We start from the raw sequence: 23,204 nt of genomic DNA on the forward strand, positions 1-23,204 counted from the left end.
GTAGGGGGTATACCAAAATGAAACGATTGGCACTAGATAGGGAATCTTGGAGAGCTGCATCAAACCAGTCAAATTACTGAAGACAAAAAAAAAGGCCAGGTGATCCTCTGCCTTTTGTATTTCATCAAACGGTTTTTCTCCCGGGTTTTTCTGTTATCATTATTGGTGATACAAATACCATCAGTCGGCTGCCATTGCAGATCTCCAGTATTGTAATAAAGATTGGGAAATTGAGCCATCCAAGTATATTATACAGTGATATAATTCGCCAGTTTGACACTTCAATGTTTGAACCAACCTGATATGAAGTGAACAATTGCATGAGACATTTTTGAATAATGTCCCATTGTTCCTTTGTTGAACCAAATATGGCTTCAATATACTTACATACACATCTCATGGATTACAATTTAAATTTGGGTGGTGAAGCAGTGTTGGCAAAGGATTGTTCTTAGAAGTTATTAATGAAGAATTTTTTTTATAAATGACAGGAGATGCTTTTTCTGTCTTTGAAAGTATTCCCCTCTTAAATTCTTCAGATTCCTCCAGTAACAGAATCCCATTTACTTCTAATAAAATAATTAATAGTAATAACTATTTCTCTAAAAATACAATAAAATTTTACAATATACATGATATCAGCAGTTAAGCTCTGATCCTAGTCTTAAAATATCAAACTCTGATTAATCTTCCCTGAAATACTTTACTACACTAACATTAAGATTTCCTATATAAATATTCAGCACCGAAGAAATGAAGTTGAAATATTTCTTTTTAACAAGTCACATGTTTTTATTCTGAAAATTGACTGACCAACACAAAAGGAACAATTTCTAAACTAGGCAATTTCAAGCTTATCAAAGGATTTTATAGAACTGTCATAAAAATGGGAATTTTCAGTTTTTAATAAAAGCTACTTGTTAATGGTTAATGAAGTTGAAAATTACCGTATATTCATGAGAAAAATTAGTTTTAAATGCTGTTAATTAAATGCAATATTCTAAAATTGATATTGATGGTAATTTATACATTTCATACTCGTTCTTTTGAAACCTTTTTACATAAACTATTGGAATCGCTTTCAAAATTCCTTATCAATTCAATGTCATAATATGGGACAATTTTTAATGTTAAATTTCTAGAATATTCTAGTCCTTTGATAAATGAACTATTAACTCAGTTTAAGTTAGCAGAATTATTGCATTCTCCTAGCTAACGAGAATATTACAAGGATCTTGGCCTCTGTGCAGACAGTATTTTTTTTATATACAGGTGATTCAAAGAATCGGGAAATTTAAAAAATTAAATAACGTTAATGGAAAATTTTTTTTAGAAAATGAATTTTATTTCATGTAATTGTATAAATGTTGCCATTTTAGGATACATACATTTTTTAAAGATGGCATCTTCCAGGTGACCTCCTCTTCTACATAAACACTCACGAAGTCTCTTCGTTAAATTGTTCATGGTTTGACGTAACATCTCAACTGGAATTTCCGCAATTGTTTCTCGGATCTTTGCCTTCAGTTCTTCCGTTGTAGCAGGTCTACTGTGGAACACTTTGCTTTTAAGGTGACCCCACAAAAAGTAATCGCAAGCTGAGAGATCAGGCGATCTGGGAGGTCATCTAATGTCACCATTTCGTGAAATGACACGTTGTCCAAACAATCGGCGTACAGCTGCCATCGATATTCGTGCAGTATGTGACATTCCTCTGTCTTGTTGAAACCAGGCTGTGTTAAGAATCAGTGGAAATCTCTTTTGTTGTTCCACAACAAAGGTTTCAAGCATGGCTACGTAATGAGCCGACATCACTGTAATCGCAAGACCGTTGTCATCCTCAAAAAAATAAGGGCCTATAACACCGTAAGATGACATAGCACACCACACGGTCACTTTCTGGCTGTGCAACGGACGCTGGTGTAGCTGCGTAGGATTTTCTTGTGCCCAGTATTTGAAATTTTGCTTGTTAACAAATCCAGTGAGGTGGAAATGCGCTTCGTCTGACATTCACAGTTCGTGAACAAACTCTTCGTTATCATTTATCTTCTGAAGCATTACATTACAGAATTGTGCTTGCACAACTGCATCGTTCGGTTTCAGTTCCTGGACGATCTGCAACTTGTATGGATGGTATTGCAAGTCCTTCACTAGCATTCTTCGAACACTTGAAATATGCAATTGTAAAGATGCTGAGAGACAACAGATTGACCGATGTTGACTTCGTGTGACAGCATCTTGTAAAGCTTGAACATTCTGTGGTGTACAGACGGTTCGCTCATGGCCTGGAGGTTTATTTTTCATTGCCGAACCAGTTTCCTCAAAATTAGATATTCATGTTTTAATTGCATGTGCTGATGGAACACAGTCGTGCCGTTCCAGATTAAAATGACGGCGAAATTCTCTACGCGCTCCCTCCACACTGTCATTGTTCTTGTAAAACGCTTTGATAGCAAATACACGTTGCGCACCACTCCAAGGATCCATGACAACTAAATGGCAGGTTAGATTAGAGAGGCTGGCGCCACTTATCAAGTGGTACCAATCGCCCACGGCTACCAACACAACTTTCAAAATTTCCCATTTCTTTGAATCACCTGTACTTTACCGATCATAATTTTTTATCCTTTTGTGCAGACTTGGTCTTTCAAATCACAGATGTCAAGTTACAATAGCATTTACTACTGAATAACAAGACAACTATTACTTAAATTCTTTTTAGAGAGTGTGAATACTATTAGAAGGCCTATACTCTAGCCCCCTTCAGTAAAAAAAAAACTAAACATAAAAAAAAATGCATGGATTACTTAAACAAATGTAAAATCTAGATCTATGCTTAAAAATCTACATGAAATGTTTAATATAGTTTGTTTGGTAACTTCCAGAATTATTGGAAAAAATTACAAAAAAAAAATCTATCCTAAAGTTATTCATTATGCTTAAAGATTATATTATTATATTTAATATCTAATTCAAAGAATTAATCTAAAACTATGTGGGCAATAATCAAAAGTGAAAGTTGGTTTGAAAAAAGGTCAAATAACTTCACCAAAACCCATAAAAGGATTCAACTTTCATTATCTCATTCCTTTAATGGCAAAAGAATTTAATAATCTCTTTTCCAGAATTTATTTCAAATAACAATAATAATGATCTATTTCAAACAAAGCCTTGAATGGTTTTTTTGATGAAAAAATAGATCTGTATTTTTATTTCGTTATGGTAGCCAGGAAGTTAACTTGAATTTTAAGTATAAAGAATAAACATATAAAATTATAGATTAATTTTATTATTGTCCATAATATTAAACATTAGTTCTAGATATCACTATGATGAGCACCTTGGAAGTGGTAAAAAATTTGTACTCTTGGCAAGTCTCAACTTGGAAATACACCCTGTTGTTTCTGTTCTACCTCATTCCAATACACACATGAACTATGAGCACATTAAGAATGCTGTCAAGGAAATCACTCAGCCAGCTTTCATTAGTCGTGCTTCAAATTTTTCGAAGCAGATAATTCATGCTAAATGTTAGGGAATGGAATGCTACAATCAGTAATAAAATTCTGTATATTCAAGGATATTGAGTTTGTCATTGTGCTTTTTTAATAGGAATCAGTTGGACAAAGTCATGTGGGTCGTGGATAAAATTATTAATATATCTATGTTTGAGACAATAGATTAAAACCTATTATACCATCTGATAAGATGTCATCTTATAACATCTGGTTATGGATATCTTATGACAGTGATATTTTAATGTGCTTCTGTTGTAATCATTGTTTAACTGATCATCACATACTTTTTTACTATGTCTGTCTGTTTCGTGGCATTATTTCATCGATTTAGAATGTAAAATAATAATATTCAAGATGTTTTGTATGATAGCGATAGAATGGTAGATAATGTTTTATATTTTGTATGAGGTATAAATATATCGTTACTTATGGTTACTTTCAGTTTAATAGTTATCTTGACATCTACATATTTTTAAATATTTTATTTTTAGTTTTCTTTCATTTTTTTATTATGTTGTTTAATACAGACTATCAATATTAATTTATTAATTGTTATTTACAAAGGAACCCTTTACACTCAAAATAACCCTATATATAGTTGTTTTAAAGTTTGTATAGTTATGTGTTTATTGTATATCAGTTGTAGCCCAATAAATCCAAACTGGTTTTGCTGTTCTTTTTTAACCTTATTTTTAATAACTCTATTGTTCGTTTAAGCTTTTATGTAGTTGTAAGGTTTTTTTATTAGCTGTTTGTTCTGTTTTATAATATTTATCATCATAGGAAATAATGACAGCAGTGTTTTGTCTCTTTCCAGATTTGCTTTAATATTTAGAGCTTTAGGTTAAATTAATATTTGTTTGGTCAAAAATTAGTAGAATTTTTTAAAACATTTTTTTGTTTAATGAATTGATTTATTAGTTTTACTAAGCTTTTTTTTTATTGTATATATTAAACATTAGTTTCAAATTGTAGTGTTTTTATTTTAAGTTAATAATTTTTTTTATCTATTACACTTTTCCTTTCTTCTGTCCAAATAAGTGAGAATCACACTCTCTTAAGATAGCTGCACAAAGTACTCTGTGATTAGAGGACGCTACCACTTTATACATGGAAATGACAGGCTCATCATTCAAGTTATTATATAACCACTAGCCTTCACTTCAGCTGAATTATCATTAATAGTTTAGTAGAGCGCTGCTGAGCTGTAATACTAATTGATAATGATGCCAGAGTCCTTAATGTTATAGATTACTGAAAACTTGCAAATTGGTGTTGGTAGCAATCCTTACATAACAGCTCCAGGATTACTGTTTTATTATTTTTACTTTCTTTTTCAGATAAGTAAAGGGCCACAGTATAATATCCTGTTTAGTGGAACTGCTGAAATACCAATTTATGAATTCTCATTTTATGAATATAATTTTGGTCCTTGTTTTGTATGTACCTTGGAAGATAGTGTGTATAAAGCTTTGCTTTGTGTAACAAACAAAGATGAAGATCTAATTGTGTAAGTTAAAATGAATATATATAATATATATATGTGGTATTCTTTTATATTTTTTTAAACAGTTGTTCCTTAAGGGAATTCAAGGTAACATAATAAGCACTTCCAGAGCAGATGCAAGCATACTTTGAACATCAGCATTAGTATTGGTCTGTTCTGTAGCTGAGTACTGTGCACCTATATGGTTGAATAGCTGCCATATTGATAAGCTGGATATTAAGTGAATAAAATTATAAAAACAATTACTCCTTTATTCCAAAAAAGTCTCCTTTATTCCAATTGGATGGTTCCCATTACTAGCTAATATATCTCCACCACATCTCAGGCACCAGAATGCCCTCAACGTTTCTGGAAAAAGATTATCGATGCAGTGGCACCAATCAACATCTCCATTGGTGGATTAACTAATCGGCACTTGTAATCACAGAAACCTGCATGGAAACTGGCCCAAAAGGAGAATTTTAATATCAAACAACTATGGTAGATTTCAAGGGATGAAAACTACGGCTGCCAATGGATAGAGGCAGTCCATGTGTAAGTGCTGGGCTTTAGTCTATCAAGACAGTTGTGGTGCAGACTTAATTGCATAAGAACTTGACATGATGTAATTACTTTACAAATAGGGCATGGCACTTTTGGCTGATTTCAAGTGCAGTGAGCCACTCGAAACTGTGAAAATCTTATTAAGTACTACCCACAATGAGCATACAAGGGAGACCACAGGATGTATATCATGATACCCCACCTGGAGTTGAATGGCTGAAAAAACTGGATGTTAATTTGTAATTATACCTATGTAAATATTACAATACACACTTCTGCTATTGTAATTGTTTGAATGTTCAGTTTTAATAATTTGGACATAACACGTCTATGTACCATAGGATTAATAGATAAATAAGGATATATCTGTTATATATTTCATATTATTCTATTACCTGTCTACTGGTTTATTTAATTGATATATTGTATATTTTTACTAATATATTGAGTTAAATTCTTTTATCTTCTTATCTATTTTTCAATGGCATTTACTAGTAAGGAAAATACATTTGATTGACTTTTGTTATTTATTTTGTTTATTTTATTTTACAAATTAGTTCATCTCTATGGGATTGGATCAATTTAGTTGATAGTCTAGTGGTGCATTGCTTTGGAGGAAGCTTATTTATGCTGTAAATGTTGGACTCTGCGGACTGAAAATCTTTAAGTTTTTTTTATCTTACGATGTAAAAGAATTGGTTTTACTTAATGTTAACACTGTGATAATGAGTGAACAAAAGTTTGGAAGATAAGATGTTAATATAACTTCAGAATTATATTCAGGTTTTTAACACTTTTGTATAATAATGTCAATTTCTTTCTACTACTATAATGTGACCATAAAATATTGTAAGGTTTCAAACAGGCAGTATTTTTGAAACAAAGCAGACAAGCTCATGAAATATAGATCAAAATGAAGCAACATTCTTCAAGAATTTTATCTGTTCAACAGATTTTGATAAGTTTCCCATTAATTGCCCTACATACTAAAAGACAATAATCAGTCTCTTGCCTTGCAGGTCATACAGAGCTTCAGTGATCTGCTCATTTAAATTTGAACAGAGAACATTTATGTTTATGTAATAAAAATACAAATCCATTAGAGTAAGATCTGGAGATCATGGAGGTCAGGCTATCCACCCTTCTTGTTCATTCTATCACTGAGGAATGTTTTGTTTAGGTAATCTCGTATGAATATCCAAAATGTGAAGGAGTGCCATATAATTAGAGAATGGAATCTCTGGTATATATGGCCCATCACATGTTTTTGACGTGTCCAGCAATTTGTTATACAGTTCAGTTTTTCTGCATTAAAAGAAGGGACCAATGACTCTGAATTGTCCAATTTTGCACCATATATTAAATTTTAGACTATCATATTATTGATCCATAATGAGATGCACTAGTTCAGCACCCTACATTTTCAATGTATAGAACTTGTCTCACAACATGAAACATGGCTTCAGTGCTTAAAGTAAACTCATTTAAAAACTTCTCTATCATGATTTACCTATCCAAAATATACAGACATTCTGGTTAGTTTAGATCATGATTTTAAGTGTTTCTTGTACAGGTATTGTTTTTTTTGTATAATTAATTGTATCAAATAAATATCATTTTCTCACTGATTATCACATTTTAGTTTCATTATAAAATTATGTAAAACTGTTTAATCACATAAATCCTCCTACGCACCTACAATGCCCTACAGACTGAATTTAAATTGTTTAATTTTGTCCTGTGGATAAATTTTATAACTGATAAAGCATAGTAGTTATTTTTAATATTCCGAACAGTTGTTTTTGGAATGCCTAACTCTACAGGATACTTTGAAACTGATTTTTTCAAAGTATGAAACATCCACCAGGTTGATCAGATAATTTCAAAGTCTAGAGTTCTAAGGTTCAAATCCTACTAAAGGCAGTTACTTTTATCAGATTTGAATACTAGATAGTGGATACCGGTGTTCTTTGATGGTTGGTTTTCAATCAACCACCCATCTCTGGAATGGTCGACTTGAGACTGTATAAGACTACACTTCATTTACATTCATACATATCATCCTCATTCATCCTCTGAAGTAATACCTTACAATGGTTGCAGAGGCTAAACAAAAAAAGAAAAGGTACATAATTACCTTGTTCACACGGTTTCAATTGTCTTATCAGACACTGACATCCTAGATTTGTCTGCTTCAATAGACTACCTATTTCACAGAATTGTTTGTACCATCAGCAAATGTTATTTTTGTGAGGTGATTCTTCATTGAGCACATAACATCATTCATGTATAACAAATATAACAGATTCAAACATAGCAACCCACAAAAAGTATGAACCTTCTTCTCCATTAAAATCTTGGTGACTAACAAGCTTTATACAGCTAGTGACTTTATAACACAGTGCAGATGTGCTGGTACTAGAACTAGTTTACATATTGAATATTTGAACAGTTTCTCTTCATTTATAAATATACTTTATGTTGTATTGTACACTCTGTACATGTTACTTTATCCTTGACTGTTGGAGAATATGGGTGGCACAAGTAATTTCTTGAAGTGATTAATTTGCTGCTTCTTTTTACCATATGCATTTTGTTTTTTTTATTTTTATTTTTATTAATTGATTAATAAATCACAAGAGTTTCTTGTACAGGTAATTTTTTATACAATTAATTGCATCTATACCTGAAATTCTGGTCTAATATTTTGATGTGACAAATACTTAACAATTTAAAACTCATTAATTATATTAAAGAATTACCATAGTTAATAACATCGTAATTCATGCACCTGAATTTTTAAACAATATTTTTAAAAAGTATTCAAAAAGAAAATATTAGTCAAATAAATATCATTTACTCACTGATTATCTATCGCATTTTACTTTCATTATAAACCTATGTAAAATCATTTCCTTGCATGAATCACACACCTACATTTAGATAAAAAATTTTGGTGAAAAAAGTGCATGAATTATGCGAGTAATTACAGTACTCATAATTTAATGAACTAAAACCAACCCTCTATTACAAAAGACATTTTAAAAGAAATCTGGAATCACCTATCATAATATTAAAGCAGGTATGATTTTTTAGAAACATATAGATTAATTTATCAACTATAAATTAATAAAAAATGATAAAAATTCTACTCAAGAAAAAAGACAATAACAGTTCACTGAAACTAATTACTGTAATCTTAAATTTTTTTTGTTACAACATTCTTTATTGATCATTTCTTATTAGAATTTACAAATTTACTATTTTCTTGGTTTCAATTTTTTTATTTGTTATTATGGATGGTAGCTTTGTTTAGGAGCAAGATTTACATAGTCTCTCTACATTGCCTTATTACGCACATATTTTTATTCTGATTGATAATGATCTAGTGGTTATTTACATTTCCAAAACTGGAAAAATCATCTGTTTCTTTCAAAATATTTTGGTATAATAATTTAACTAAATGATTTATATTTTATAGTGTTGAAACCAGTTATAAAGATAGTGAGTATCTACATGTAGTAATTCCTCAAAATGGTGTTGTTAAACCACGTAGTGTTCTGGAAGTGATAATAATATTTACTCCTCAAGAAGAGAAAAAATATAAGGAAAATATTCAGTTTATTGTAAACGGTACATATAATCACAAAGTCACTATTGTTGGACATGGACAGTATATTAAGGTAATTATTGATATATTCATCCTCTTAAAAACATTAAAATAGAAATGTATTATTTTAAATTATTTTTATATTCTATAAATTTGGTGGTCATTGCCCTTTCATTATAAAAGAAAACTAAATAAACTTCTTTTTTACCTGGAATACAAATTAAATGAATTGTTACATTGAAGAAAAAATATAATATCAATATTTTTGTGATCCTAAGTTTAGTACAACAATTTTAACCCTTTCTAAAGCATAATAGCCTTGAAATGATTTATTTGTAAAGTCTGTGAGAGAAATTAACATTAAACATTAAACTTAAAATTAAAGAAGTAAGTTTTGAAAGAAAAGAGATGGTGACAATATAATATTTGTCTCTGCCATTGTACAGGCCACAATTAAATATTTATGCTTTAAAAATATAAGATTTAAAAAAATAAAAGAAGCCATCTATTAAATATCTCAATTTTATTTTAAATACAAAGTGTATGTACATCAGAATATTTTTTTATTAATATACTGGATGATGAAAATGTATAAAATAGTGAGGAATACAGTATTATATGTACCGATTGATTTTAAGAGTTCATTGTGAATTTCTGAACTGCAAAATCTACCATATCCTTGAAAAATCTATAATATGTAGCAAATGCTCCGGTAAACACCATCCTACAAAATCAGTCTTACTTCAACTACCAGTTCATAAATAAATAAATCTTCTATTTTGATTGTTATGTAATAATAAAATGGGTACAGATCACATTAGTAACAATGGCTCCATAGACCGACCACTCATTGATAGACCACTCAATAGATGAAAAAAAGCTACGATTCCAGAATTTACTCATACTTGGATGTACCAAGGTAAACTTAGGTTTACTGTGTAAAAATACACAGTTAATTACTCGGAAATAAAAATTGGATATGATTAAGTTTCATGATTTTTTTCTTGATGAAATAATTCACCACAGGAATATGGAGGTGGAATTTTATAACGAATGGAAAAATGCCATTCTTGTAAAAATAAAACGCTGCGCCTTATATTTTTTATTTAAAATTTAAATACATGAAATAATTTTAAGTATATGAAGATATTAAATATAAAAAATAACTACAAAGTAAGTCAGAATTCAGAAACATTATTGAAAATTATTTGAGCACATATTTATATTGAACATGGGTCCATGAAATTCAGGGTCTTTAAATATTTTTAATAAGTATTATTTAAAAATTGATTAACAGGGTAATATTGTTTTTTAAAACAAAATCTTTCAATTGTATTAAATAATTTGACAAGAGGATTTTTCAGATGGGTGAATTATTAAAAATTGCAATGGCAGCATAATATAATTCCTCTGTCTTTTACATCCCATTGTACACTAATGATCTTGAAATATAAATTTCAAGAAAAAGAAATCAATTTTAGAATATTTTTTATTCATTTGATGCATAGAATCAAAAATGAATAGCCAAGTTCACTCTTTTTGTTACACTCTGTTTATTCTAATGCATTTTTTCTCTACAGAAGAGATATATTATTTATGTTGGCTTTTCACTATCTGTCTGTCCCAGGCTTTACTATTAGCTGGGCCATTTAAAGCATCTCAGTACAAAAAGCACTCAATCTCTTTTCCTAAAAAAATTTGTTTGCTGTCCAGCCAGTCCTACGGTGAACAGAATGAACATGGCACTTGGAGATGAATATAAAGTGGATTTTGGTGGACTTGCCAGTTTGTAGCAATATGTTTAACCCACCAGGTTGGTCTAGTGGTGAAAGCGTCTTCCCAAATCAGCTGATTTGGAAGTCGAGAGTTCCAGCGTTCAAGTCCTAGTAAAGCCAGCTATTTTTACACGGACTTGAATACTAGATCGTGGATACCGGTGTTCTTTGGTGGTTGGGTTTCAATTAACCACACATCTCAGGTATGGTCGAACTGAGAATGTACAAGACTACACTTCATTCACACTCATACATATCATCCTCATTCATCCTCTGAAGTATTATCTAAACGGTAGTTACCGAAGGCTAAACAGGAAGAAGAAAGAAAGCAATATGTTTGGCTTCATGGATAAAGCGATGGGAAACCACTTCACTTCTCATAACCTATTGTACTCATGAAGATAGTGGAAAAGTTCATGTACTAAAATGCTTCGTTTACGAGTTACAGCTAATGAAAGATTTCGCTCAGATTTCAGCTACTTTGTTGAAATGAGGTTGTACTGAAATTTTTAGGATGTTAATTAAGAGGCATAATTAGTGAAATCTGTGATGAAAACCAATAAATTGGGGTAAAAACCCGATTTTTTATGTTGAATACAATAACTTTGTTAAATGAGTAATAAACACAAACTTTAAACAAATCTTGCCGAGAATTGAATTCTGAACAAAGTGGTGTAAGATAAGTTAAATAAAACAAAGAAATGTTAGAAAAATTAGAATTTTATTTCGAAAAAGTTCACTAGACCAAAGTACATTATGTACCAGTTTCTTGGTACATATAAAGCCAGCCATTTTCAACACATTTCTTGGCATCACTTCTGTACTGTTTTTGTTGCTCTTTTTAGTTCTTCAGAGCTCTCCATAATGCGGTCAGTTAATTATATACAATATTTTCATCCATGCCCAGATGCAAAAATCTAAAAGTGTTAGATCAGGCAATCTTGGTGGCAAGGAATGTGGACTCCATAACTAATCCATTTCTCAGGGAAATGATTTAAGTGAGTGGAAATGGCACAAGAGAAGTGGGAAGGCAGCCATCGTGCTGGAATTATACTGTGCATTTCAGTGCTAGAGGAACATCTTCAAGTAGCTGAGGCTCTTCTTCAAGAAAGTGCAAGTAGACCTCAGAATTTAAGTGGCCAGATAATATGAATGGTCCAAACAGCTGGTTGCAAAGAAGGCCCCACCATTCATTGATGCTAAATTGATGTTGAAAATTACCTTCCATTGTTTCATGAGGATTTACTTCTGCCCCATGTATGCTCACTGCGTAAGTTAACACTATCTTTGGAAAGACGTCGTGTACTGATGCCTGAGTGCGCTGAACTGCATCTATAATTGTTTTGGGATATGGAATCCAGCGATTCAGAAAACGTATTTCATATTCTACTGTAGTAGTTGTAGCCTTACCATTACACACACCCAAAATGAATACCATATCAGCATATTCCTGTGTTGTAAATAAGAACTACATTACTTCAATGGCAAACCAATCACGTTCAAACTAAAATTCCCTGAAAATCTTTGCTAACAACAGCACAGTTAGCAATACCCACTATACTTAATGTACCTTACAGAATGATTTCTGAATGATTTCCTAATACAGTATTGCATATTGTTGATCAGCTGTTGTTATTTTATTTCTAACTTTGAAATAATAATTTATTGTATTTCTATCATTAATAAAACCATTATTATGTAAGTAATTTTTATTTTACAATTGTGCAACTTCAATTTTTTTTGACAGCATTTTTTTTTTTTAATTTTTAACTTCACCAGAAAAAATTTGGTTTTTGTTTTTATTAAATAAGTATTTCTCTGACAAATGCTGTAATGTACTGTTTCTAAATAAAATTCAAATTTTTCTAACTTTTCTGTCTTTTGTTCAACTTATCTTACTTCACTTTGTTCAGGATTAAATTCTCTATAAGTTTTGTGTAAAGGTTTTATGTGTTTATTACCTTTTTAATAAAGTTATTGTATGTCAAACATAAAAAAGCATGGTTTTTACCCCAATTTATTAGTTTTCATCTCAGATTTCTCAAAAATTACTGTAGATATGTTTCTGCGACCTATTTTAGTTGATTTTTCTGATAAAAAGTCACAAGGAATTACCAATTAACCTCCTAAAAACTTCAGTACGACCTCATTTCACCAAATTAGCTGAAATCCAAGCGAAATCTTTCACTAACTGTAATTTGCAAACGAAGCATTTTAGGACAAATTTTTATATGGACTTTTTCCATTATTTGCACAAGTCCCAGGAGAACTTTGTGATGCACTTTGTTTATAAAAATATATATATATATATATATATATATATATATATATATATATATAATATAATCACCCTCTTAAGTCCTGTCGTCGTCTGCAGGAGACATAAAACATTACAATGGTTTTTAATTTTTAGTCATTTTTTGAGTGAGTTATATAGTTAGTTTTTTGAATGGTATATAGTATCTACAGTCTCAAGAGATTGCAGTACATCAGGAACACAGGTGAGCAGAAAACTTCACTATCCTACAAGCAGTAGTTTTTAAAAATTGCATCCTGCAGCAGCCAATGAAAAGATGAATGCCTATGGTTGGTAAGTTGTAAATAAAGTATATAATTACTTATATTTTCTAATTCTATTGTGATATTTATTTATTTAAAGAACTAAAAACAATATTTTGAGCTTACAATCAAGCTATTAAAGATTAGCCACGAAAAGTTTTGTTTTGCATGTCACCTGTAGGTGACATTAGGTTCTAATGTTTATTTAAATGTAACCATTAAAACTAACAAAAAGTTTTGTTTCTATGTAATAAAAATTAAACAACTCTTCATGGCAAATTAAATAAACTTTACAATTAATATTATTCAATAATTCAGTCAATTTTCTCCATTTTTAATAAAAAAACTTCTAAGTTAGCACAGCTTGTAAATGTAAGAGATTATTACTACGTGATTTTGAATTATTTACTGCATTTTTCAACAATCATTCATGCTGTAGTTTTCAGAAACTTTGAATAAAATTATTCACAAATGTTAATATTCAAAGAATGATTAACAATGATTGTAAAATTCTAAAATCTTAGCAGTACTAAAATTTCTTCTATGAAATAATTTCAAATGAATATTTTTTTAACAATACTTTTTTTTACAGATAATGCTCATTTTGAAAAATGCATATTCGAGGTGCTTATTGGTAATATATCAGATGCTGAATTGTCTGATGATGAAGTTCATGAACTTAGCTACTTTGATAAACAAATAGAGGATTTGAAGATGGGAATATCAATACAGATAACAGTAGTAATGATAACGAATGTACTGTATCTAAAAATGGCTTTGTCAGTGCATCACTGACAGCTGAAAGCCCACCAAGCAGCTCTCTGGAAGAGAGCTGCTGCTCTAGATGGACTTCTACTATTTTTATTTATCAAGGAAAGGGTGATTTGGTCAAAAATCCTAATAATACTGGGCTTGATTTCAGAGGAAAGGTAGTTCTAAAGCTTACAGAAACTTTGCCATCTGGGATTATGCTTTACATATACAGATTTTTTTTACATCTGTTGCTCTATTTGATGTTTTGAATTTTCAGGCAGATTGTCAAACAATTGGTTCCGTACAAAAGTAAGAATTCCTAAAGATATTAAATTAAAAGCTGACGCGATAATGCAAAAGGAGGTGAGAGGATCTGTTGATCAGTCTGTACGTAGTGATGGTCAAATTTGTATTATAAAATGGTTCGATAATCGGCCAGTCACATTTATTTCAATTAAATATGAAACCCAGCCTCAGGATCAATGCCACCAATGGTCAAAAATAGACTCCAAATATATTATGGTTAGTAGGTGGTGAAGTGATGAAGTCATAAAACACATATATGAAAGACGCTGACTTTCTTGACAGAGTTATTGGTATATATAGAATTAGAGCTAAAACTAGAAGATGGACTGTGAAATTAATATTTATCATGATTGAGCTTCGTGAATTGAATATCAGAGGCAGATAAACATGCACCATTCTGAAGTTCTTGACTACCTTAAGTTTAGAGAGAAGATTGAAGAATATTTAATTCATGTAGCTAATGATTTGGACAACAGAAAGGAAGAACTTGACATGGAACCAAAACAGAACCACCATGGGACCCAGTTCCTTATCCTGCAGATGCACTTAGGACAAGAAATAATGATCACATACCAGAATTCCTTACCCTTGCAACAAAAAACTTTACTTGAATGTGAAACAGCAGTGTAAGAATCAAGTGTTCTTCATATGAAGTATTTTTGTGTCTACAAGACAAAAGAAATTGCTTTCAATTGTATCATTTATTGTAGTAAGTTTCATGTTTCAGTATTTTAATATTTGTAATTTGTTTACTTTGATAATCAATTAGTATAGTTCTACAACACAAAATAAGTAATGTATGGTCTCAAATTTATAATTATTTTCGATTTATAATTTTTTATTATTTACTAAATTTTTTCTGAATAAATATATTTTATAGTAGTCTACAGTTCTTATTACAAATCTTGCTTGAAATATTCTAAAAGTAATGTATTTTCTTTTGTAAATAGCTAGTAATTAAAATATAATTCATTTATCTAACTTTATAAAACTGAGATCTGATGTCTCCTACAGAAGACTTTTTTTTTGAGACATTGTTTTAAAAATGGGTGCCCAAGATATTTTGGGCATTTTTATCTGTTAAAGAATGAATTGCAATAATTAGAGAAAAAATAATGAAAAAATTCTTTCATTATATATAAATCACTAGAGGTTATATATAAATCACTATTCCATCTTAAGAATATTAATTATAACTGATTACCTGTACAGGTAACTTTGTACGGGTAAAAATATTTTACCCATATAATGGGTAAATACCCATGTTATTACACATGTACCACAATAACCCCATGATATATCTTATCTGACCTATAAAGCAATTTGTCCTGATTGACATTCATTAATTCCCAGCAAAAACTACTGAAGATAAATTGATGAAAATTTGTATACATGCTTTACTTATGGTGTAAATGCACACTAAGAAAGGATACATGAAATCCCAAGTTTAAAGGATTAAAATTGAGTAATAACAAAATTTACTATTCTTTGAATTTCTTGGTAAGAGATGAAGATATCAACTTTGATTTTTGGTGTGTGTAATCTTAATGTGAATAACTGAAATTTAATTTGTAAATTTTTTAAATTCCAACTTTAAAAAAAGTTAAAATAGATTTTGAACTTTTTTTTGAAATCCAGTTGTTTTTTTAATCTCTTGATAACAAATGAAGATATCAATTTCATTTTTGGTGTGTCTAATTTTAATTAAATATCTAAAAATTAATTTCAGATTTTTCAAAATTTAACCCTGAAAAGGGTGAAGAAAGGTAAAATATTTGAACAATGATTGCAAATTTTCTCCATATCCAACTATACTGAACAAGATATTCACTAGACTGGAGCTTGCAAATACTCATCAAATAAATATTTAAAAACCATTATTGGATTTTTTTGAATTTTGATTTTAAAAAGGGGTGCAGTGGTGTATGACACAGTGGGTAACCAACACAGCCAATGTTGCTGTATGTGCGACACAACTGGCTACAATGCCTTTGGTTACTTGACTGAAAAACATAAAATAAAAAGAATTAAATTTTTTTTTAAATGAGAAACAAAATATGGTCCAGTCACTTCCTGCAGTGGCATTTGTTGGGTAACACTAAGAATCAGTAAAACCCATTTTTACCCATGCAAATTAGGGTAACCAGTTATAACTAATATCTTTAAGATGGAGACTGACTGTTTTGAAACCTACATTCTTATATCACTCAAAATCATGGGTCCTGACCAAATTGTTGCTCTGAAGAGATTACAATACACTTTTTTTTATATAAACTGAACAGGCTTTAATTTTTATTTATCATTATTATTCTCACAAGTATAAATTTGATGAACAAAGTGGGATCCAAGGAGCAGAGCCATCTGGCTAGACAGAAGACCGAACCATGACTGGCTAAATATCCCCTGACTGCAACGGGAAACACACATAGGTGAAGTACTACACAGGTGAAGCCGCAATGAGGATGCTCAATTTTTTTGGGCTTGCAAATATTCTTCAGATATATATTTAAAAACCATTTTTGAGGTTTTTTGAATTTTGATTTTTTGAGGGGTACAGCATTATAGCTTAACCATCACTGTCACTGTTACTACCTGTGCCATGAGACTGGCTGCACCTGCCTCCTTCAGGTACTTGACTAAAATATATAAAATGAAAAAAAAAATTGACCGCGATGGGAAATTCAAGTAACCATATAATGCAGGCAAAACTGTGACAGAGGAATGCTAATGTACACACACACACACACACACACACACACACACACATACACACATATGTAGGAAGCCAAACACATAGCAGGTTACATGGAACTTGTTTTTTCAGAGGACCTTTCAGTACTAATCTTGCATTTATTTCTTAAGTGGGATTGTTATCAGTCAGAAAAAAAACAGTTTCTTTGTTTTTACCCTCTAAATTCTATTACAGTTGTGCCAAAAATTACATAGATAATTTTGTTGTTAATAAAACTTATTTAAAAGAAATTAATTTTATTGTTACATTTACTTTTCAATGTTTACTTCTAGATTGGATTAGCTAAAGCATCTGATAAAATGATTAACTTTGGTGTTGTACTCGTGGGACAGACTGTTAAAAGATCTGTAGCTATTGTTAATAAAACTCCTGCATCTGCTGAAATATTTCTTACTGCAACATCACCTAATGAAAATAAATATGTTACAATTGAACCTAGTGTGCCAAAATTAATTAAACCACATGGGAGTGTAAAATTTTATTTTAATTTTTCACCAAGAACTTTAATTAAAACATCATTTACTATTCAGGTTAGTACATTTTTTCTTTCTAATTCTTTTTATTTTTATTACAGAATAAACAACTCATTAGCCAGGATATCAGGATTAGAAGATTAATTTTAATTAAACTTTATTCAATAGATGAATTTAATCAAAGTAGCATTAAACCAGGAAGTTATCTTTTGGTGAAGAAACAAACCAGAAGAAACAGGATGTTTCTTCTGGTTTAAATTGAAATTTTCTAATTTTTAAAAATTTAGCAATATGATTGACACAAGTAAATTATAAAAATGATCAGACCTTTATATTAAGAACCAAAACCAGAATTTTTTAATTCAAAATGGTTAGTACATACTATTATACCAAAATGATATGTATTATTTTAGAGATATAACAATTACATTTCAAATATAGAATTTTGGCTTTGGAGGCAGGAAGTTAAGGTACAAGATAAGTTAGGTTGTATAAACTGGATGCAGCTTTAAGTGAAAATAGATTAAATTCACAGATACAGTTCGCAGTAGCATAAACTTAGCACCACTCATAGACTCATCAATCACTTACTAGGAAAATATCACAACTGTAGGAATATAAAACACAGGTGTTCTAGGTATCATAAAAAAATTTTAAAATCCACAAATCATGTTGTGATATTTGCAATCTACAAATAATACTAAATCAATAGTTGTAAATGTGATTGCAATGTAGTTGTCATAGGCATATATACAGTATGTACAAAATATTCCAGGACTTAGGCTATAAAGACTGAACTACGTAGTTCTGCAATTTTGTGGGTGAGGTTGTAATTTGTCAAGAGAAGCCTTATGAATAATTTAACTAAAGCTCATTTAGTTTGGTTTAATGGTTTGTGTTGTACGTTTGTTTTTGTGCCTGTTGTTAAATGTTGTTAAAAATGGAACAATGTGTGAATGTAAAATTTTGTTTTTACTTTGAAAAAGTGCTAAAGAGACATTTGAAATGATGAAATAAGCACATGGTCATGAAGCTATATTTCATTCATGTTTGTTGAACTGGTTTACTCATTTTCATGACAGTAAGATATCATTAGAAGTTGATGATAAAGAGAGAAGGCTGGACCTGTAGTTATGTAAACATTGAACATGTGCTAGAATTGCTGAATACAGTCCTGAAACATCCAATGGACTGAATTCATCGGATATGATTGTGTTTTTTTTATAAAACCAAGGACTGCATTCTGCTTCATGGCATTGTGCCAGTTCACACAGCCATAATTGTATGGCAGTTTTTTTACCAAACAACAGGTAGTGATCCTAGACCACCATCCATATGTACTAAATAACTCTGTGAACTGTTTTCTATTTCTTAGAAGTCAAAACTGCCCATGAAGGGTGAACAGTATGAAAAAGTAGGTACCATAGAAGAAAGTGTTATAAACATCCTAAAGACAATTCCAAAAGAAGACTTCTTTAGGGCTTTTGACAACCTTTATAACCGAACTAAATATTTTATCGCATTGAAGGGTACTATCTAACCTAAATATGGAAATTCTTTCTGATTTGTTTTATTTTATAGACTTAGTCTGGAACTTTTTGTACAGTCTGTTTTGTGTGTGTGTGTGTGTGTGTGTGTGTGTTAATTATACTTTTTATAGGGGTCTATTTACCTAAATATTGCTTTAACTTAAAGATTATGGCTTTCCGAAATAACTACTTAATGAGAATTATAAAAGTAAATTGTAAATAATCATAGGAAGAAAACAATGCATAAGATGTTTAACTGACTTCTGGCTTGTAGTATTTATAACTTATAACTTGTTTTTTTGCCTACCACAATTTTTAGCAAAAACTGAAATTTAAATATTAATGGTCTTTACCTTTGAATAAGCGAATTGTAGGACAAAATTGTTGGTGTTGTGATCATCACTTGTTTTTTTGGTATGATGATAGTATTTTTGGTTTATTTTTGACTCAGTCAAATAATGATCTGAGTGCATAGTCTAATTAGTCTGATGTAGAAGAATTTTTAAGTGAAACCTTCAGTGAGGAAGACACAGGGATCGCGCTTCCACAAATCAGTTAATTTAATAGTTGAAGATTATAAGTTATGATAGGTGGTCATGGGGTTGGAAGAGGCAATATGAAGGTGATAGTAGGTTGTGTAAATACACTGATGTAAATGTCTGCCGAGGAATTTGCATTGGTGGTATCTTGTCAGACTGACAAACTGATAACTATGTTGTGTTATCAAATTTAGAGAGTCTAAAAGATGACCTTTGGTAAAGCCCATCAGGGCTGGGAACAGAGAGGGTGGTGTGGCAACTGGGTCCATCACAAGGCAGGTCTCTTCCCCTACAGGGGTCAGGTTATGAAAGAGTTTCACAGTGTAGCTATTTGAGTTGTAATCAACCATAACAAATATTATCTGTGTACTGTAGGTTAATTGCTGTACATACTATTCTTGTCTTACCGTGTACGCTCAGAACAGTGGATATTTCTCCTTGACTATGTCTTCTGTGAGCATGTTCAGTGTACACAGACAATGAAAGATCAGTTTTAAATTAGATTTCCTTGTACATCAGTTCCTAATTGACAGTGTATAATGTTAATTGAGAAATTTAGGGATACAGGATCAGTAAAGGACTATGAATGAAATGGTAAACCATAAATACTTGAAGGAGAAAATCTGCAAGATATTTCAGCTGCTACATAACATAACCCAATTAGTCTTGCAAAACTTGACCCACACAGAAAAACTCAAGTGAAAAACAGAAAAAAACAAGTGTTGCAACCACACACGAGGGAGTGCATAAGAAGCTCAATCTCATCCCATATAAACAGAAAGCAGTTCAAAATGTTATTGCTCAGAGTCTGTAAAGAGCGAATTCAATGCTGTGAGTAGTTTCAACAGTTTCTGAAAATACAGACAATTCTGAAAATATGTTTATATATGTCAGACAATTATAATGTTACTTAATTTATCAATTAGCATTTATTGCCTGATGTAATTATAATTCCTATTGAGAATAGACCTAATTGTTTATAATATTTAAAAATATATCATAACATTTCTTTTTATTGCAAAATACTTAATCATTTATAAAGTATAACAGCAGAATTAGAAAAAAAATTAAATGTAATCCATAATACTATCCAGTAACTAAAATAATAAATTGTGTTTACATGAAAACAATTTACCTTCTGCATGAGAAAACTATAAACTGAATATTTTCCGTTTGGATAACAGGCATCATACTAGCTGTCGTCCAAGCTGAAGATTCATTGCACCATCTATACAATATAATACAGACTGTACTTCTTTATACAACTGTTTCTTTTAAGGAACACTGTGAAGTAATATATTTTTCTCTAATAGACAGCATACACTACCAGTAGTTTTAATAAAGATTCTTTTTTCTTTACAAACCTCTTCCTTTGTAATTTTAATTGAAATTATCAAACTGTACACTCCGTATTAAAACAATAAACTAAAAAAATTATATTTTCCATTTTTATTGAAAGCTAAAAAAAAGCATTACTTAAAAAAATAGATATTTAAGCTGACCATTAGAAAAGATTATAAAAAAATACTTAAAACAATTAAGTGGCAGTTAAAATTCTGTTGTTAAATATATTTAAACATTAATTTCTTATGAAATATGAGTATATTGATTTCACCTCCACAAAACTGACAAAAATAGAATATTATGTAATTATGATTACCGTAATTCCTACAGGTTTTCTTCAGTTAAATTGAAAATTTCAAAATTAATACAGAAAAGAAAAAAGTTTAATATGACATAAAATTAAATTTCTTCCATTAGGTATTTTGTAATAAGTCCAAATATAAGCCTTTCATTCATAACAAATATTGTAATTTATTAATACAAGGACATGTATAGAAGCTGAAATCTGATGGGAGGAAAAAGTTTAGAATATATGAAAAAAATAATTGAAGGTGGAAAATATAGTATGACTAGTTGAAATGATTTTAAAGTAACACAGAAGGGGCTGATGAAATGCAATAATTTGTGAAGTGACATGATCAGAAGAAAAAAATATATTTACTTATTATTAATTTTTTCATGTACTTACTATTTTAATTATTACACTATAATTTTTGGTTACTTTGTCAGGTATTTTTACATTGTCTCAATATTGTTGAACCATTATGCATTTTGAAAGGATATTGTATTGGACCAGAGTTTTCTTTAGATCGTGATTACATACCGTTTGGATGTGTAGTATTAGGGTGTAGTTCAAGTGTAAAGTTTCTTCTTTTGAATACTGGAGACATCGGTTCTAAGTAAGTAAATAAATAATTAATAAGTCTGAATTAAAAAGCAGTTTTCATAGAAATATAACCTTTTTAATTTTTTTTTTTTTTTTTTATAAAAGTATGTATTAATAATATTAATATTTACGTTTATTGAAAAGACAGTTATTTGTTAATGTAGAACTTGCCCATTTTCCAGAAAGGTAAAGAAATGAAAGTTTGGTTTATAGTTGTTGGCTAGGGACTGTTCTCAAATGACTCATTATAAAGAGGAAAAAAAACCTGTTGTAGGATGTATTTGACCTGGTCAGTACAAAAGAAGTAATCAGTGAAACAGTATCAGAGATTGATTGGTCGTGCTCTGGTTTGGAATTCCGTGACGTTTTGAGAAATTATGTGGGGAATGGACACCACTACTTGGAGGAGCTTTTTGCAGGAGGAGGGTTAGTTTCTCATTATACAAAGTGTATGAGGGGAGATAATTTCTTATCAGTATCTTTTTTTATATTCTTTACTCTTATTGATCTCTTCTTTTTTCCTATATAAGAAATCCATTCTGGGGCTGAGCTGCTTATATTGGGTAAATCTAGGCTTTAATCTCTATTTATATGACATACCTGCAAACATATCATTCAGTGAAAGTGAATTTAACATAGGATTAGCAGCATATTAAGATTTTAAATTCATATTAAACTTTTCAAATCTGAAAATATATCAAAACTGCAAAGAATTAAAACTTATCATATTTGTATTAAAACATAAAGGAATTATATACACACATTATATTACACATTAAAATCAAAAGAAAAAGATATGAACGTAAAGAATGTCAAAGTTAATGGTTAATCTGGAACCAGCAAGTTTAAAATGCCAGCTGCTATGCCTGAAGTTCTGCAGGTGACAAGGATCTTTAGCATATTTTATCCTCACAATTATACAGAGTTCAATATTACTCTTTCCTTCAACTCTGGAGATTAGAGCAAGTTTGATCCATTGTTATTGCAGTACAGCATTTACAAAGTTCAATTTTTATTACTGAACAATTTTTTTTGTGGTTTTTACATTTCTTCTATGATTTTTTTTAATTTTAATGAAGAAAGTTTTTTTTTTCAGATAGTGGTTTTTCA

At 30.3% G+C, this 23,204-nt stretch overlaps 2 protein-coding genes across 2 annotated transcripts in view; both read left to right on the forward strand.

Annotated features, from left to right (window-relative positions):
- The window catches only part of LOC142320070 (hydrocephalus-inducing protein homolog), a 28,567-nt gene extending 14,260 nt beyond the window's left edge, over window positions 1-14,307 (forward strand). Inside the window, exons 5-7 of the mRNA XM_075357747.1 lie at window positions 4,859-5,028; window positions 9,050-9,134; window positions 14,137-14,307. Of these exons, the coding sequence (XP_075213862.1) occupies window positions 4,859-5,028; window positions 9,050-9,134; window positions 14,137-14,307 (426 nt within the window). The remainder of the gene's footprint in view (window positions 1-4,858; window positions 5,029-9,049; window positions 9,135-14,136) is intronic.
- A 3,294-nt stretch (window positions 14,308-17,601) lies between these two features.
- The window catches only part of LOC142320375 (hydrocephalus-inducing protein homolog), a 64,973-nt gene continuing 59,370 nt past the window's right edge, over window positions 17,602-23,204 (forward strand). Inside the window, exons 1-2 of the mRNA XM_075358081.1 lie at window positions 17,602-17,853; window positions 21,938-22,107. Of these exons, the coding sequence (XP_075214196.1) occupies window positions 17,623-17,853; window positions 21,938-22,107 (401 nt within the window). The 5' untranslated portion in view covers window positions 17,602-17,622. The remainder of the gene's footprint in view (window positions 17,854-21,937; window positions 22,108-23,204) is intronic.

The sequence above is a fragment of the Lycorma delicatula genome, chromosome 2 (assembly GCF_047948215.1).
Source record: "Lycorma delicatula isolate Av1 chromosome 2, ASM4794821v1, whole genome shotgun sequence".
Lineage (NCBI taxonomy): Eukaryota > Metazoa > Arthropoda > Insecta > Hemiptera > Fulgoridae > Lycorma > Lycorma delicatula.